The 17,861-nt window shown below is 35.3% G+C and overlaps 1 protein-coding gene across 50 annotated transcripts in view; it reads left to right on the top strand.

The window, feature by feature from the left end:
* LOC136029210 (cell adhesion molecule Dscam1-like) overlaps nt 1–17,861 on the top strand; it is a 204,323-nt gene that overhangs the window by 94,312 nt on the left and 92,150 nt on the right. For 25 of the 50 annotated variants that reach the window (XM_065707384.1, XM_065707382.1, XM_065707377.1 and 22 more), the window contains exons 6-8: nt 10,422–10,551; nt 15,193–15,377; nt 16,812–17,069. In XM_065707384.1, coding sequence (XP_065563456.1) covers nt 10,422–10,551; nt 15,193–15,377; nt 16,812–17,069 — 573 coding nt within the window. The remainder of the gene's footprint in view (nt 1–10,421; nt 10,552–15,192; nt 15,378–16,811; nt 17,070–17,861) is intronic. The other 25 variants (XM_065707397.1, XM_065707393.1, XM_065707391.1 and 22 more) reach the window with 1 other exon arrangement.

The raw sequence follows: 17,861 nt of genomic DNA, 5'->3' as shown, positions 1-17,861 counted from the left end.
ATATTAGGAAACTCTAAGACTGATGCTCATTTTAAGTTTCTACTTCGTTCTTTAGTTTGAGCAGATAATCTTTTTTTAATTAATCCATTCTCATTTTCAATATAAAAAACTTAAAAAACAGGGGTCCATTACACTTCCTAATATGCTCTACATTAATATTTATGCAAATACACCGCGTTCTAAACTTTATCATAAAGTAAATAGGTGAGCCTAGTTAATGACAAAATTGCAAAAATGTACTATAGGCCTACTTAAAAAATAAAATAGAAGTAGAACAATGGGGAAATTTTTTCTATAACACAGTGGAATGCAAACTTTAAATGAATATTCTGGTCCTACGTCTTAGGACCGTCCTATGTCTATCCTATGTTGATCCTGTGTCTTAAGGATCCTGTGATCCTCAGCATAACACCAATGAAAATATAAAAAAAAAAATATAAAAGAGTCATATTAAAATATGACCATTAAAACTAAAAAAATGAAAACAGCCATAGCATCATCATTGATAATGACATCAGATCAGTATATCCTGATTTCCTGGTTGAACCTGAAGGGATGATGCTAAAAAATGTGAAATTTTCTAGATTTTTTTTTTTAAATAAAGATATAAAAGGGAAGGTAATTTTTAAACTATATGTGTCAATTTTTCCCATCCGATTGGCATTCCTGGCAAGTTTTAATTAATAAAAGGTTCTACCACAATGCTGCCAAAAATTGTTCAGATTTTCTGAATATCCTTAATCAAACAATGTTCAACAAGTAATTAAATAATTCACACAATTTTTTGAATGCTTTAAATTAAAAATACTGTCGCTATTTCAAATGTAAGAAAAATTTCCAGGGGGGTCTCCTAAGAGGAAAATCTTCGCAGGGGTGGGGGAAAATTTGTCCGCCGAGTTTTTTCATTGGACAAAACTCCTTTTTAAATAAAAAAAAACAAACCAATGCACAGGTTTTGGTTACAATGTGTCACTTTAGGATTGTCATATAAATCAAATTTATAAGGAGCACTTAAATATAAAAAATTGTTTATAAATGAGCCCATAATTAGTAATTTATGATGTCCATGTGTCTGGCCTAGCCTTTCCATTCCAAAAATGTCCCCCAAAATGCGCTTTTAGTGCCCCATGTGGCACTTTACGACAACCTTGTAGAGTCTAGGCATATGATAAAACGATGAGATGTAAGAATTATCTTTTATTAGTCCTTGAACAGCTCTCTATGTTCCAGTGCCTCAATAGCGACGAAGAAAAATAAGGGGACATATCACTGCCGCCCATGTAAAAAAGTGATTTCTCTCGTTGTTCATTGAAGGAGGTTGTAATTTTTTTTTGTATAAGGATATCAACAATAGTAATTTAAAGGGTGTACTTTTTGATTTGCTAAGACGTCATTTTCAAATCACATTCTACTAAATGATGCGATGTACCGGGCTGTTGAAATAGTGTGTAGTTATACTCAGATATTTGGTCTCCAATGATTTTTGCAGGAGCAGAAGGAAGTGGAAGGGGGATATCCACTTTAATATTAATGGTCAAAATGCCAACGAGTTTGAGCTTATTAAAATCATCATCACCCACACAAAAGTATTTACAGTACGCTACCGTTGTCTGCACCAACTCATTGCTGACAGTCTTAGTAAAAGCTGAGTCCACTTCTTAGTTTATGTTTGCTTTATGCTTGTACATTGTTTATTTATGTATTTTGTAATGTTTTTTAATTTACCCGAGTAACGTCTTTGGTAAATAGTAACTTTTCATCGTTATCGCTTGAAGAAAAATGTCCTATTGAAGACTTGAGCAAGGAACGGGCTATCTTTACTTTTTAACCGCTTGGTACATCCCCCCTCTCCCCAGGTGGAAGAGGGCATGCGTATATGGACACAGAATTGGGACAGCTGGGCTGCTAAATATTCTGTAAATTATTTATTCAGAATAAGTGCGTCCGTAGGCTCAACTATGTAAAATGGCCAAACTTTCGGTTCCTTAACCAGTTCCATAAATACCAGCTCTGTCCAGCTTTTAACTTTGATGTGTTTTTAACGTTATCGAAAATATTGCTTGTATCAATTTTAATCGGTTAGAACAGGCTAATAAAACCAATTAAGGGCATATCTTTTTACTTTCTCCACATCTTTAAAACATATTTAGGCTTGTGTCTTTCACAAGTTCTCTAACATCCCTTTTCCCATAGATGGTTTTAGAGGAGAGGGGTTTGGGGAGCACTCACCCCGGGCACAGAAATTTTAGAGGCGCAAATTTGAAACGAATTATCTAACATCTATAATCATTTTGTAGTTTTTTTTTATAATTTTACCTTTATTAAAATAAAGTATAGATTGTAGATAGCAGTAAGTTGCTTACTGTAATATTTGTGATTAGAACTATCTTTATTAACTACTAATTACAAAAACTATAAATACACACAACCGCCCTGGGGAAGGCTCAAAGAGCCTGATTTATATAATAATACTTTATACTCACTGCAAGTATAAGCAAACTGAAGAGGCCAGAAGCGCCACTGCTTTCCCTAAAAAAATAGCTCATGCTCATTGACTAGCCGGATGTTGATCCCCTCTTGTCCCCCAATAAAAATGCTGGAGCTACGCCTCTGACTAGCAGATTTGTGGCTAGAAAGATGTTCACTCCCATTTGTTCATTTCATATATTGTATTAATATTCTACGTTTTCTGTTTCTTTGATTTTGTCCTCGAGTCGTTGATTCTGAAGTCGGCAAATTGGCGGGATTCTTTGTTCCGTGTATTTTCAGCCAGCTTTTTTTTTAAATTCTCCTTTTTACACTGAGCACGGCTGAGTAGATCCTCGCCAAAAATTTTGCATTTTTTCTTCTTGTTTTCTTTGGCTTCGAATTATTTCGATTTCATCGTTGTCTTACATTTTCTCGTTTGGTAACGTCGAAAAGTTATTCACATGTCCGTAGATGCAGTTACGTCAAATGTTAAAGCTTTCAATGAATATATTATGTTGAGTGAAACAATTACAGCTACCAGTATTATTCAGTACTTGCCTATTTTTAACTGGTACTAAAATCATTAAGTAGCATAATTTATGAATAGATACTACTGTATAATCTATTTGAAAAGGCTAATTTTTTTACTATTTGAGATGAATGGTTTTTAACACATCAGCATAAATCTGGCAACCCTTTTATTAGTTATTAAATAAAAAAAAAAGTTTTTTTAACTGAAAGTAAGGAGCGACATTAAAACTTAAAACGAACAGAAATTACTTCGTATATGAAAGAGGCTGCTTCCTCATCAACGCCCCGCTCTTTACGCTAAAGTTTGACTCTTTCTCTCAATTCTTCTTTTTAAAACAGTAAAAAACTTTAGCGTAAAGAGCGGGGCGTTGATGAGGAAGCAGGCTCTTTCATATAGATTTAAATAAAGATTTATGTAATTTATAAATTAGCTTACGTAAAGAACTTTTGTATTCTCATATTTTTATTACATATATGAGGGGGTTCGCCCCCTTGTCAGATCCTCGCTCTTTATACTAAACCTTAAATTTTGTCGCAATTCATTAAGAATGACCCCAGAATCACAAAAGCCGTAGAATAAATAGTTGAAATTACTAAAAATGCTTTAGCGTAAAGAGCGAGGTATTAGGAGGAGGTGAGCCCCTTATATGGGTAATAATTTCTGTTTGTTTTAAGTTTTAATGCTGTTCCTTACTTCCAGCTGAAAGAACTTTTTCATATTTATTTTTTCATTGTTTTTTTTTTTTTTAATAATGCTAGTAAATCTTGCGCTCCCTTCATGGAGATTTTCTTCCCCCATGACAAATTATCGATGGAAAGTTCCCCCAGCATATCCCCCTCTTCTCAACCCCTCCCCCCAACCAAAAAAATCCTCCTGAAAACACCTGTACACTTCCCAATAACCATTACTATATGTAAGCCCAGGTCAAAGTTTGTAACTTGTTGCCCCTCCCACGGGGACTGTGGGGGAGTAAGTCGTCCCCAAAGACATAGTTATAAGGTTTTTCGACTACGCTGAATAAAATGGCTATCTCAGAATTTTGATTCGTTGACTTTGGTAAAATAATTAGCGTGGGAGGGGGTCTAGGTGCCCTCCAATTTTTTTGGTCACTTAAAAAGGGCACTAGAACTTTTCATTTCCGTTAGAATGAGCCCTCTTGCAACATTCTAGGACAACTGGGTCGATACGATCACCCCTGGAAACAACAAAAAAACAAATAAACACGCATCCGTGATCTGCCTTCTGTAAAAAAATACAAAATTCTACATTTTTGTAGATAGGAGCTTGAAACTTCTACAGCAGTGTTCTCTGATACGCTGAATCTGATGGAGTGATTTTCGTTAAGATTCTATGACTTCTAGGGGGCGTTTCCCCCTATTTTCTAAAATAACGCAAATTTTCTCAGGCTCGTAACTTTTGATGGGTAAGACTAAACTTGATGAAACTTATATATTTAAAATCAGTATTATAATGCGATTCTTTTGATGTAGGTATTGGTATCAAAATTCCATTTTTTAGAGTTTTGGTTACTATTGAGCCGGGTCGCTCCTTACTACAGTTCGTTACCACCAACTGTTTGATATGAATTTCCCGCCCCAGTATTTCTATATTGATGACGTTTATTCTTTTATTTAGTAAAAAAAAATTGCTGCCCCTAGTTGCAGTTTAACTGAATATGTTCTTCACACTTCCCTCTTACCAGTCTTCACACTTTCCCTCTTTGAAAATATGTGCCTTCAAGTCACTGTTTACTTGAATTAGCGGCACTCAAAACTCGAGTTCCAGTGGATTTGAGATATTCCCTTTTTGAAAATCGTATGTGCTGTGTGTTGGGTGTTACTCGTGACAAAAGTGTGCCGAATGTTTCACAAAGTGTGTCACATGTGGAGATGCGTGCTCCTGGGGAAGGAGAGTGACAGAGCCCTTAAATGAATGTGCCAAATTTGACAGATTTCAAAATGAAAACGTTATTCCTCCGAACAAGCAAAATAGAAAGTAGAAAGTTAGGGTCCGAATAATAATATAATTAGGACCGAAAGTAGAAAGGGATAAAAACAAAACCACGGAACTGACTAGGGGAAGAAGTTACAATCCCATCAAAGGGTAGGGTTCTTGCTCCTTCATCAAAAATAATATATTGTTTGATTCATATCTAATATTCTTATTTCTAAGGTCTTCAGGATTGTATTTGCACCGTGATTTCGTCCCTTGAAGGAAAGAATTGCGTTTAGACAAATTGCTTACAAGACCCCACTGGATGGCTATGATGAAAAGAAATACAGGGACAGGGCCGGGTTTAAAGCTTTGACACTCCTAGGCCCAAGAGTTTTTGCCGTTCCGTTTCTTTGAGATTTTTGGAGATTGTGGAAGCACTGAACAGAACGCAACTAATGAGCCAAAAGTAATGAAAGAGGGAGGTGAAACTGAACTCTCAATTGCCATTCTTGGGAGACATCTGACAGTTTATAAGTCGCCAAGGAATTCCTGTGTTGTTTTAAAAACACTTTGCTCTGAATAGGCAGCGCGGCGGCGGAGTTATCTGGGACTCTGACGAAAAATCATATCAGTAGAATTTTGTTAAAAAAAAAGTCTCTCAGTGATAATTTATTGCGCCCCCTGACATTGTGCGCCCCTTGGCCCGGGCGTTGTGAGCCTATTGATAAATTCAGGCCTGTACAGGGAGCCCAAAGATTTTGTCACACATTTTTTGTAATATTTCCTTTGTTAAGTCACTAATCATCCTACTTTCCCTGGAAAGTATACAAGCACTGTCTACCAACGCAGTGAACCCAGCTATGCTTCAGTTGGGACTCCATAAAAAAAAAAAATGTACGTTGTTAACACTACTACAGGACAACACTAGGTGGATCGGATCGAGTTAAAAAATAAACAAAAACAGTATGTGTAGAATCCAGAAATGGATGGAATGTTTTGAGAAAGTAAAAGCTGCGGTGAACCTCAACATAAGTTTTCAAAACAATCCAACTCTAGTCCACAGCCACTTTAGACGCCTCAGGAACTGCACAGATGAACTGACCGAGAGGGAGAGAAATTCAATAGACCATTATCCAGGATATTCTGTGTGCAAACAGCATTAGTGCTCTAGTATATTCTGTGAGACTGGCAGGTAAGTGCCAGTATTGGTCGCATATAATGAAGTTATGATTACAGTTCCAGAAAGACAGAAAAAACTATTACACCCCAGATTTCTTCCGGGTTTGTTAAAAGGGCTATATGGAGACTTTGGGATTTTTCTCAAGATTGATTTTGAGGAGGTGCCTCATCACCCATTCTCTTAGGCCTCATCTCATCATCAGCCCTCATCTTCTTGGGGCACCCACTCAAAATAATGGAACCACCCCATTTTTTTTCCTTGGAAGTAATTTTTGCAATGAGACTGAGGAGTGTGAATAGACTAGAGAAAGTCTCATGGAAATGATCATAGCTACTCGTCAGTTTTACTGTAACAAAATCTTAAGTAATTTTGTGCTATGTTTGAAAAATTTGCTGAGCAAAATTGGGGTCATCTTCTCCAACATCTGCAATAGAATCAAGAAGAACATCCCTGCGATCTTTGAGTTCCAGTATGTGTTTGAACATACAATGCCCAGGTTTTTACCAAAAATTCAATTCAATTCATATTAAAAAAATAAATAAAAAAAACTATCGAAAGTTGGTGCCTTAATCTTTTTGTTCAGGCTTTATTAGCGAAGCAAAAAACCAAATTTAGTTATTACAATTAAGTATTTTCCAACTGCTCTCAGAAATTCTAGTAGCGTAAGAACCACAAATTTTTTCCTTGATTAAAACAACAACAAAACAGAATTAAAGTTCTGCGAATACAGCTTGAACTCCAGGTATAGTTCCCAGTTCACTCTTTTGGACATTGTTTAACATGTCGTTTCTCTCTGCAGATTCATGCCGCATATACGAAATGTGTGATGAACAGCCTACTTATGAGACGATGAAGAGGGAGGGGTGCTCCAAGGGAAGGCGGTAATTGCAAGATGAAGGCAACCTCCTCCTGGTGAGCTCCCCTTTCTATTCTTTCGCTTGTTTAACGCACGCTGCTTTGATTTGTCTTGACTTTTATTTACTCCACAGAACATTCATTAGCCTTTTAGAAATGCTTGAAACTCAAATCTGACGCTCGGACCAGGGATGTCAACTGGTTAGTTCTAAGGGGCCCCCGACTTTCAGAAATCATGTATTCTCGGTGGTACGTGCTAAGCCGGGTGAAAGAGTGCGAAACGTAGCGGAACCGTGTGAAGTGGTGTGGAGACTGTGTCGTGTGCGTCGGAACTGTGTGGCAGACTTGGGGCTTCAAGATGTACACCAGGTGATGGAAAGTGGCGAATCCCTTGGTTGACTCTGGATGTTCAGATAATTGTTTTTATTGAAGCATTATTTATGTGTTATTTTAATAGCAAAACAATTTCTAGCAGGGTTAGGTTTAAACACCATTATGTCCCCGAGCCTCTGGGCTGTCTTCAGAAATGTCAAGATTTTTGCAATTTTTTTTTCCTATAGTAGCTGTTTGTTACTTTTTCCAGTTCGACAAATTTCACCTTAAAAAAAGAAATTCTTGATTTTCTGACGCCCAATCAATGCTGTCGCTTTTCAAAATGCTCCGTGTATGCAATCTAGCGCTTTATTGCTTTGCCCCAAAACATAAAACTATATAACCTGTACTGTTTAAAAATGGCAGAATGTATTAACTATGGCTGCATTACTTTGTCTCAAAACATAACACCTAACATAACACCTAACTCTTTTTTTTAGCGATGCATTTTATAGTAAGAGCAGTTTGGTTGTGTAACTATCACTGAGACTGTCATGGAAACGCTTCTCTATTAATTGTCAAACTACGTAACTGTGTTTCATTATTATTTATATTCATTTCGACATCCTTTATCCCTGAAGATGAATGGTGCTCTGTAACTTTGAAAACGAATTTCACTTGCCCTCAAATACGCAATTCAATATAAATAGGTACTTTGCGCACGTATCCTACCCTCCCCATGAAGATGAATGTACATGTTGATCATTGCTTACTAGCCAGTTCCTTTGATAGAAGAAAAACTCCCATAACTATGAAAATACACAGCAATATGAAAAAAAGCAAATCCAGGCACTCCTGTGTGGAAGGTAGGTGGGGTTCCAAAGTGAGATGACATTCTGACCATTTTATTTTTTGAAAAGGTCAGAGAAGCAGTGTGGGCCTCCAAAGATTATAACTCTGGTGTTTGATTATCCAGTGTACATGTCCCATAAATTTTAAGCTGATCAGTCAGGGAAAAAAAAACTATCTATCTTTCTACTCAAAAGATCAAGAAGATTTGACAAGACACTGTCGAAATTAAATGAATAAATTATTAACAAAGGAAATAGGAAGAACACAATGAAAGAATTTCCAAATTAATTAAGTCAAAATAAAACATCCGCTAAATCAGAAACAGAATTGTCCTTTTAAATATATTTACAAGTTTGTGTTATTGATAATAATTCATGGTAATGTTTTTAACAAATAATAGAAAATTAATTACAAGGCTTATCCACAGAATAATAACATAATTCTTATTCATGTGTCTTAATTTAAAAAAGTAGTATTTCTTGGTCTACTCATGATTAAATTCTTCCAGTTCTAAAAAAAAAAAAATATCTGGTCTTTTTTATTTAAAACACCATTTTGCCAAATAATTGTTTTCTATCGGTAGTTAGTATTTATAGTATTTTTTTTTGTCGATGGCATGATACCCGAAATTTTTCGCCTTCTCATTGTAGGATTATCTAACATGTGCCCAATCGTTTTTCAGGATGCCCTTCCTTCATAGGGCGCCCATTCCACATTGGCACAAAAATTATGAAATTCAACAAAAATACGTTTCTTTGCTCCAAGATCCTCCTGTTTACCTGAAATTTTCCCCAGTTTACTCAGTAATGCTCTAAGTTCGTCCAAGTGAATAACCTTGTTTTTAATTCATCTTAAACTTCAATTCACTTGAAAATTAGACTAAGTCTTTCATTTCGAATTTGTTAATCATTTAAATCAATCAAACTCCGACCTTGAAAACTCTGGAGAGTCTTCAAATTTCAGGCGCATGTAAGCAAATTTTTGTATCCTGAGGCTATATTATACTTTGTTTGAAAATCAGCAGCAACTTTCACTGTTGTACTAAAGATATATCGGCATCAGGATATATTTCCTGTTCTATTAATAGAGCCAGATGGAGACATTGTATAGTTTGTTGAGTACTATCATCCATACATGTCGTTTTGTAAAATTCCACGAGGCCCTTCCCTTCTAAGGTTAAGAAACTTCAAGAATATTTCTAAAAAGCAACGCTCAAAATTACGATAAAGACAATGTGCCCTTCAGCTTTACCCCTCCATTTTGGCAATTCTTGGCTCTTGCTTTCTCCTTGAGAAGAGAGAGTAAAATAAGGAGAAACTCAAACTGGTCTTTTCACCTGTAAGACAATTACGAAGAATGTGTAGTGCGTCCAGAACTGGATAGAGCCAAAACTGAAGTTCAATCGATTTGAACCTAAAATTTAATATAGATTTTTTTGACTGGATAATACCGGAACCTCATATAAACAGAGAAAAAAATGCAAACAAGAGGTGGAATAAAAAAATAAATTGTTGGGAGTAGCCACTGGAACTCGCCAAAGCTCAAGAATATCTGTACAACAAGGTAAACAAGGGCTAAAAGAGAACTCAGAAAAAGGAAAATACATGGGATAATTTTGATGTTAGTTTATTTCAGTATTTAAAATATCCATTAAAAATGGTAAAATCTGATTGTTAGTATCTGTTATTACAGGGTTTAGGGACGGGTGAAATTTTAACAAAATCTAACGTTCAATGGAACTTAGATTGGAACAGAAACAGAGGCTGGGTTCCAGTATTCAACGTGTTTAGTTACTTTTCTTCACTGTTTGTAAGAGGACAAAAATAACTGGGTCAATCTATAGAATTACTCGATTCTTATGTAAATCATTTGGAAGATGATCTCTTCTCACTTATCCTCGTATAGAATCAATAATTTAGGTTTGCCCTCAATTAATTATCTTTTGAGAAGAATCCCACGATCACTCGATTATTGTCTCACACTAGGCGTAAAAATCAAAATTATTCGCGCTGGTGTTTTTCAAGATTGTAAAAAATGCTAAAAATGCGCTATTTTAGAAAAATTGCTTCGCATTCTGCCCCTTTTCTCTACCTGTCATCTTCCTAAAATTTTGCAAATTGCAGTGAAACTAAATAGCTAATTAGAGTTGGAGACTTTGATGGTTTGGTATTGCAACGGTTTGTTTCGATTAATTCAGCTCAAAACCTCAAGATTTAGTACAGATATTTTTCTCAAGCACCCATGCTCAAAACCAATGATTAAAGTACCACAACTTGGAATTTTCAGAGCCTGTAAGCAAAACCGCCCCAAAGCTGCAAATTGGCTCAAATATTGCGAATTTCGTGGTAAAGGTTGTTTTAGGAAACTCAACTGATTTGATGTGTCCATCCCAAGCATTTCCTGTCCCAGCTGTCAGGTAGTATTGTCTTCTATCTGCTATAGTTCAACGTGGTAACTATAATGCCGATCGAAATAAATTAAACTTCTGTATTTGTCAGTTGTCTACTAGATTACCGGGTGGGATGTGAGTAATTCCCGCAAAGGATAGTTTCAATGAATTTTTTACTGCTGTATGCTAAAATTGATTAATAGTTACATAAAGATTTGAACACGATTATATAAAAAAGAATGCATTTTAAATTTTTTCCCGTGAATTATTCAGATTTGTAATGTTTTTTCTAAATGTTATGTGCCATAGAATCTGTTTTAGGCACGCGGTTTAGATTTCCTGTGTCTACCCTAGGGCTTGGAGAAATATTTAAGCTCAAAAATGTTCCTTTGAAATCTTATATTTTGAAGTCTTGACAATAAGTAATTCCACCTAATAGGATTTATACCTATACACGAGGGTGAAGGGAGCCCTCTTCCTACTGAGGCTGGTCCGAAGTCCCCAAGGAAAATGTAAACGCTATAGTTCAAACAATCATGTCCTCCTGTTCCGAATTTAACGGGATAAAGCTCCTGTCCCCTCTCCCTTCCTAAAGCTCTAGCCTGCGTGCCCCTATTATATGACCTTTCGTCTTCCTTCTGGCGTTTTGTAATATGTATCCATTTAGCGATGTTCCATAAAACTGAAAGTGTTTTCAAGATTCCGTTAGAAGAAATTCCCCTCTAATATTGGGACAAATGAATTCTCGTAGGCTATGACATTTTTCATTTTGGGGACATTATATAGCGACACCCCTGCCCCTATAAGCTTAATGCTTAAAAGAGTTAGGCTGAGATGCTTGGAAGCTGAAAGTTTTCCGTTTGAATTAAGTATGTATACTTCATAACTAATTCTTTTGGTTATTGGTGTATTGGTTGCAATTGTCAAATTTGGGACGAATAAAAGTATTGGTGGTCTATAATATTACATGTCAGGGTTTCTGTGCAAGGGCTGACAGTTATTCTTAGGATATTCTGTCGTTTTTAAATCTTGGTTTTGACGTTCAACGATTTCCTACTCAGACTGTTTGCTACTGAAGCAGGAAAGCTCAATTTCTCTTAGAAGTTGCAGGTTTTTTGAAAACCTGCTGGTTTTTTGGAAGTTGCTGTTTGCTACTAAAGCAGGAAAGCTCAATGTCTCTTAGAAGTTGCAGGTTTTTTGAAAACCTGCAGGTTTTTTGGAAGTTGCTGTTTTCTACTAAAGCAGGAAAGCTCAATGTCTCTTAGAAGTTGCAGGTTTTTTGAAAACCTGCAGGTTTTTTGGAAGTTGCTGTTTGCTACTAAAGCAGGAAAGCTCAATGTCTCTTAGAAGTTGTAGGTTTTCAGTTATTGTCACTTATTGTTTGAATTCTCAACTTGTTAGAACCCATTTCTATTGCAGAGCCCATTGGTCGCACTGCACCTAGGCTAACTGGCGACGGCTTAAACAAACGAGTTGTACGATTCAAAGACCATATCTCATTGCTTTGTGAATCGCAAGGGTATCCTTTTCCATCTAGAAGGTTTGTCCTGGTGATACCATTTAATTGATTTATTACTTTTCACTTTTTGTTGTCAAGAGCCTACTGGAGCAGTTCGACCCAAACTAAGTGGGGATCGCTTGCAAGAAATAAATGGTGCTGCTGGAATACACATTTCAGTGCTTTGTGCGGCCCAAGGCTACCCTTTTATGGTTTTCAGGTTTGAATTTTGCTTCATTTAAAAAATGGAAAAAAAAAAGCGAAAACAAAAAATTTGAGGACAGCTTGCTTTATTTGTATTTGAATCTTTTTAGGTTTGGTATCTCACTGCTCTTTCGAAAATAGAAAGATGATTCCCCTCTCCAACTATTTAGGGTAGACAAAAGAAAATTTGTTTACTTAAATAGAAGAAAAAGAGAAGCATAAATCACATAAAATAGAAACGAAAAAAAAAAAATGAAGAAAAGAGAAGTTCAAGATAGTTCGACAAACGTGGCAATTAATGTGTATTATCCAAGATTGTAAATTGCCTTTTACGTTGTGAAACGTTTTTAGAAATGTCAAAATTCATTACTGATGAAAATACGAATCACAAAAAGACTGTTATGTGAAATTTGTTTTAACTATGGCAGGGTATTCCTGACCCAACGTGTGGTGCCGATCCCCTTGTCAGAGCTGCAGGGCTCTTAACAGCTCTGTAACTTATCCATTGGGCATCACTGTTTAATCAACTAAGGTTTCTCCCGCTCTATTTTAAACCCTTGAATTGAAACCTTCTTGAACCTTAGACAATCCTTATTTGCGCTGAAGAGCCCGGACTGCTTGTGAGTCAATTGTGCAAAAGAACATAGTTTTACATTTTTTGGTACTTGTATGATACACGCCCTACCTTATATTCTTCTAATATGTTTCTCTGACGCTGAATCCTAATGAAATATACCAAAGTAAGATAAAATAAAATACTTTAGAAACAAATTTGGGCTATATATTTGCACATTAGGGGTGGAGGCAAAGTATAGCGGGTCTGCATGCCTAATGTGTTAGGTACAATTATTCTGTATGTTATATAGTAAGAATTGTTTTCTAACTTCACACTGTCCAAATACTTTACCCCCGGCCTAATGTGCAAATATATAGCCCAAATTATATATTTTCCATCTATTTTGTCACTTCTGTTTGTCTTGTCTCACGCCAAGCTGAAAGAAACTAACAAAAAAAGCTTTATAATGAGTAAATGAATGAACAACTTGAGCGGTAGGGCGTATATCATACAAGTACCCTTTTTTTCTTGTTCTATATTTTTGTTTTTACATTTTACAGCAAGAGGATAGAAAAACTGAATAGAAGCGAATATTTGCCGCTGTGATTTGGGCGAAATTGAAATTAAAACTAACAACATTTTTGGCTGTGTAGTGTTGCCCACCACAACATGAACAAATTTAAAACAAAGAGTAACTGAATTTAATTCTGGGTTCTCTTATTGAATTTTTGAATTTTGTTTTTAATTAATTATAAATAAATCTTATCTCATATATCTTACCCGGTTTCGAATTCAGCTTGCAAGGTTTTATTCTATTAGTATAGATATTTAGTTGAGCAGAAAAAGAAATTTTATTTCTCAAATTCATTATAATCGGAAACTCAAAGGCTATATTCTAAAACTTTAAAAAGAATGAGACTTTGTAAATTCTAGCTTTGAAAATAAACGATATATTCTTTCTTATTTTTGCTGGTCGGGGAAACTTAATAACTAATAAACAAAATAAATTATTCCAGGGCTAGGCGATAGTACGCTCTTTAACTTTTTTGTCTTTTCAAAAATTGGTCGAGTTTTCGAAAAAAAGTTTTTGAAAAAATATGCTAATATCAAAGTCATTGTCATTTTGTGATTGTTTTAATCATAATAAAAAACTGTTAGCCAGGCTTCATATCAGTATTTTTTTTTAGTTTTAGCAAGATTATAAGAGCTGTGCTTTTATTTGTAGTTAAGCTTAATGCTCTCCTTCCGCTGGTTTAACATGTATTTGTTTTAGTAGAAGTTTTCTGACTGCGTAATACGTCAGCCAAATGCTGTCATTACTGTAATTTTGCTTGACAGAATTTCTGGTTGATGATTTTCAGTCATTGTAAAACCAGGTGTTCTAATAGACAAACAACTACAAATTATCTATTTGTAAAACCAGTCATAAATAGTTTAACTTAAGAACTTTAGTTCCTTTTTAGGTGGTGTGTCTTAAATGTAAGAGAAGGAGCGATTTTTTTCTTGCCCTGTTCAAAGGCAACCGCACAGGGAAGGGGGACAGCTATAAGTTTTGTTTTTTGTTGTTTTTTTTTTCTAGGTAGAAGGAGCTAAAGTTTGAAGAAACAAAATCCAGAAAAGGTCATATTTGTTCAGAATGTAGATTTTGCTTATTTAATTTGGCCTTCTACGGGTAGGTGGGCTTAGAAAATCCCTATTCTCCTTTGTGGCCATCCGGTATGTTATTGCCTATCATCGTTATTATATTCTAGAATTAAAAATATTTTCAAAATAATAGAACCCTCATATAACGTTATTACGAGGGTTTATTGATTTTAAAAAATCGTTTAGGCTACACCAGGGGGTGCAAATCACTCGCAGCGGGTGTGTAGTACGCGATGTGGAGACGTGGCCAAAGTATGCCATGAGTAACGGAACAAATGATACTCTGAGATAAACCATGGGATATACCATTTGTTGGAGACTGGGTGACCTCTTGCATTATTTTTATCATCTCAAAGTGGCACAGTTAAAATATGGCTACCGAACATTCTCAAATATTATTTTTGACGTTTTTGTGAATATCCACAAGGAAGGCTGAAACTGAGGACGTTTTACAAGCATAAAAAAAAGAAGATTTGCTCCTTTTGTAGCAAACATATTTATAGGGTTTGAGACTCCAAAAATAAAACCTTGATTTTTCATTAAAAAAAAAAAAAAAAAAACAATAGGAAGCAAAACACGACAAAAAAGCCGTTTCTCGTTAAGCTCTGGTGTAATTTTTAATAACGATTCCTTCTTTATGTATCGATTTTCATTATAAAATTTACGTAAAATAGGCTTTGTTACGGAATAGGTTTAATCCCAGTCTGAACTCACCATTACTTATTTCTACCAATAGCTAAAGCTAACATCTCAACTTAATTTTTAGATGGTACAAGTTCATCGATGGTCAGGTTGGAGGTAAACTGCCGGTAAAACTGGACGATCGTGTGAAACAAGTCAGTGGCACTTTAATTATCCGAGATGCCAAAGTAGGAGACAGTGGAAAATACCTCTGTGTTGTGAACAATTCCGTGGGTGGCGAAAGTGTAGAAACTATTTTGACTGTAACAGGTTAGTAATTTTAAGCCAGTTTTAATGACAAGTGAAAAAAGCAAAGAATGACTGTGTATGCGCTTTTATCTTTTTAAGATATACAATTTCTTCCATCAAGCATTGACACTAACAAAAAATGTGAGTCGTTAATGGATCCAGAGAAAACTCGTAATTGTAATAAAATCATTATGTATCTTTGTTATGATTTCGTACAGATTAGTACCGAGCATTGCTCAAGTTCATCAAATGTTAACTTAAATCGGGGTTATTTGTCATTATTAAAAAATTGGGACTATATTTTTGTATACCTGAATTTTGATGAATGTTGTTTTTTTTTACACAGAAACGTGTGCAATGTTTCTTCACCCGTTGAGGGAGGGGGCAAAACTTTAGAAAGAAGCGCAAAGATGGGCATATTATGAATAAGAATATATAATCAAAATAGGGAGTTATAATAAATAGTAGTTGAATTCATATTAATAAGAAATTGTAGGAAAACAGTGAAATTCTTTAGATTCAAGAATGAGGAGACGGGGCTCATTCGAAGGTTCTTGGGTGTTTGCTGTTAAATTTCGCAAAAGAAAAAAAGAAAGACAAAGAAGTATATGGGATCACATTTTTATAATCGGCTGTTCTTAATATATTGAAAACATCTGATTCACACACATTTGAATGATTCTTTTGATTAAAAAGAAAAGATGTTCATTTTCGGTTTACGCTAAAAAGAAAAGATGTTCATTTTCTGTTTACGCTGAAACTGTTGACATAGTATGTTATTTGTCACTAATACAAAGAAATTGCAAGTTCCCTAGGGGGTGATAGAATTATGCTGGAATAGATACAGCGAAGGCCTTTTTTGTGTTAAACGTGTGCAACCTCAGAGAATGGGTGTAATCAGCGAGGGCTACTACCACTGCCACGGCTACTGACGACTCATCGTAGTACCAAGCAGCTTGGGGTCAGCATTTCTGCTGAAGATTCTCCTCCAACCTATTCTATCTGAGGGGTTAATTTTTAATCCGTTTGATTAGGTAGCTCTTGAAGGATATTGTAAAAGCATTATTTTGCCATTCATAATGGCAAAAAGTACTTTCCAACTTTGCCTTTCATAATGGCAAAAAGTACCATTCAACCTATTTTATAATGTCAAAAAGTACCTTTTTCGTTGTTGGACGCAATTCTCTTTGATCCTCTGAAATGGAATTCTGGTCATGCTGCAGTTTGTGGGCATATTACAAAAAATTAATATGTGTATAAAACATTATACTAAAGCGCATCACTCTCGAATACCTTAATGTATGCAAGAAAAGTAAGCGTTTCACTCGGTTAAGACGTTGAGCTGGTGTCATATTGATTGCTCTAAAAAAAGAAAAAAAAAGTTTAAATAATTATCTTCCTAATGTAAGTTTAGCATATGTTTTACATAAATGTTTATTTTTATATTCTTTACAGCTCCTTTATCAGCTTCAGTAGAGCCCGCCTCTCAAACAGCAGAATATGGGAGACCTGCCGTTTTTACGTGCAACCCAGAAGGTAACCCTATTAAGTCCTTGAGTTGGTACAAGGATGGCAAAGCACTCCCGGGTGCCAACGAGAGTGTCCTTAAGATCGAGTCGGTGAAAAAAGATGACAAAGGAATGTACCAATGCTTTGTTCGCAACGATCATGAAAGTGCTCAATTTACTGCTGAGCTTAAACTTGGAGGAAAATGTAAGTCTTGCTCCTTCTTTTTTCCTCTCTTTCATACTACTTTCTTACCTTGAGCCTAATCACTTCATAAGGGGGTCAAAGTGGGATCCAAGCCAATTAAAATTTAGAAAGAAGAATACAGGCAGCGAAGAATAAGAGAGAGAAAAAGAGAGATAAATGAAAGACATTTGCAGGGGTATTTTATTTTCTTATAAATACTAGAAATTGTAACTACAACTAAATAATCACTTCTTTGATTTTTATTACAATCGCATAATAGAGAGATAGATGAAGCTCTTCATTTTTTCCTCACTTTCATACTACTTACTTGCCTTGAGCCTAATCACTCCATTAGAGGGTCAAAGTGGGATCCAAGCCAATTAAAATTTAGAAAGAAGAATACAGGCATCAAAGAATAGTTGAGAGAAAAAGAGATAAATGAAAAAAAATTGCAGAGGTATTGTATTTTCTTATAAATAATAGAAATTGTAACTACAACTGAATAGTCAATTTTCTGATTTTCATTATAATCGCATAATAGAGATATAGATGAAAAGAAAGAGAAAAGAGAATAGGTGAAGATGGATGAAAGAGAAAAAAGAGAGATGTATGAACAAAATTACAGCGGTATGTTACTTTCTTATAAATACTAGAAATTGTAGCTACAACTGAATTATCAATTCTTTGATTTTCACCACAAATTGGAAAACGAAAACACTGTTTAACACGAAAAATAGGAACATGCATAGTATTATTATGCATCGCATAATAGAGAGATTGATGAAAAAAAAGAGAAAAGAGAAATAGATGAAA

The sequence above is a fragment of the Artemia franciscana genome, chromosome 7 (assembly GCF_032884065.1).
Source record: "Artemia franciscana chromosome 7, ASM3288406v1, whole genome shotgun sequence".
NCBI lineage: Eukaryota > Metazoa > Arthropoda > Branchiopoda > Anostraca > Artemiidae > Artemia > Artemia franciscana.
This window is presented reverse-complemented; position numbering and strand designations above follow the sequence as displayed.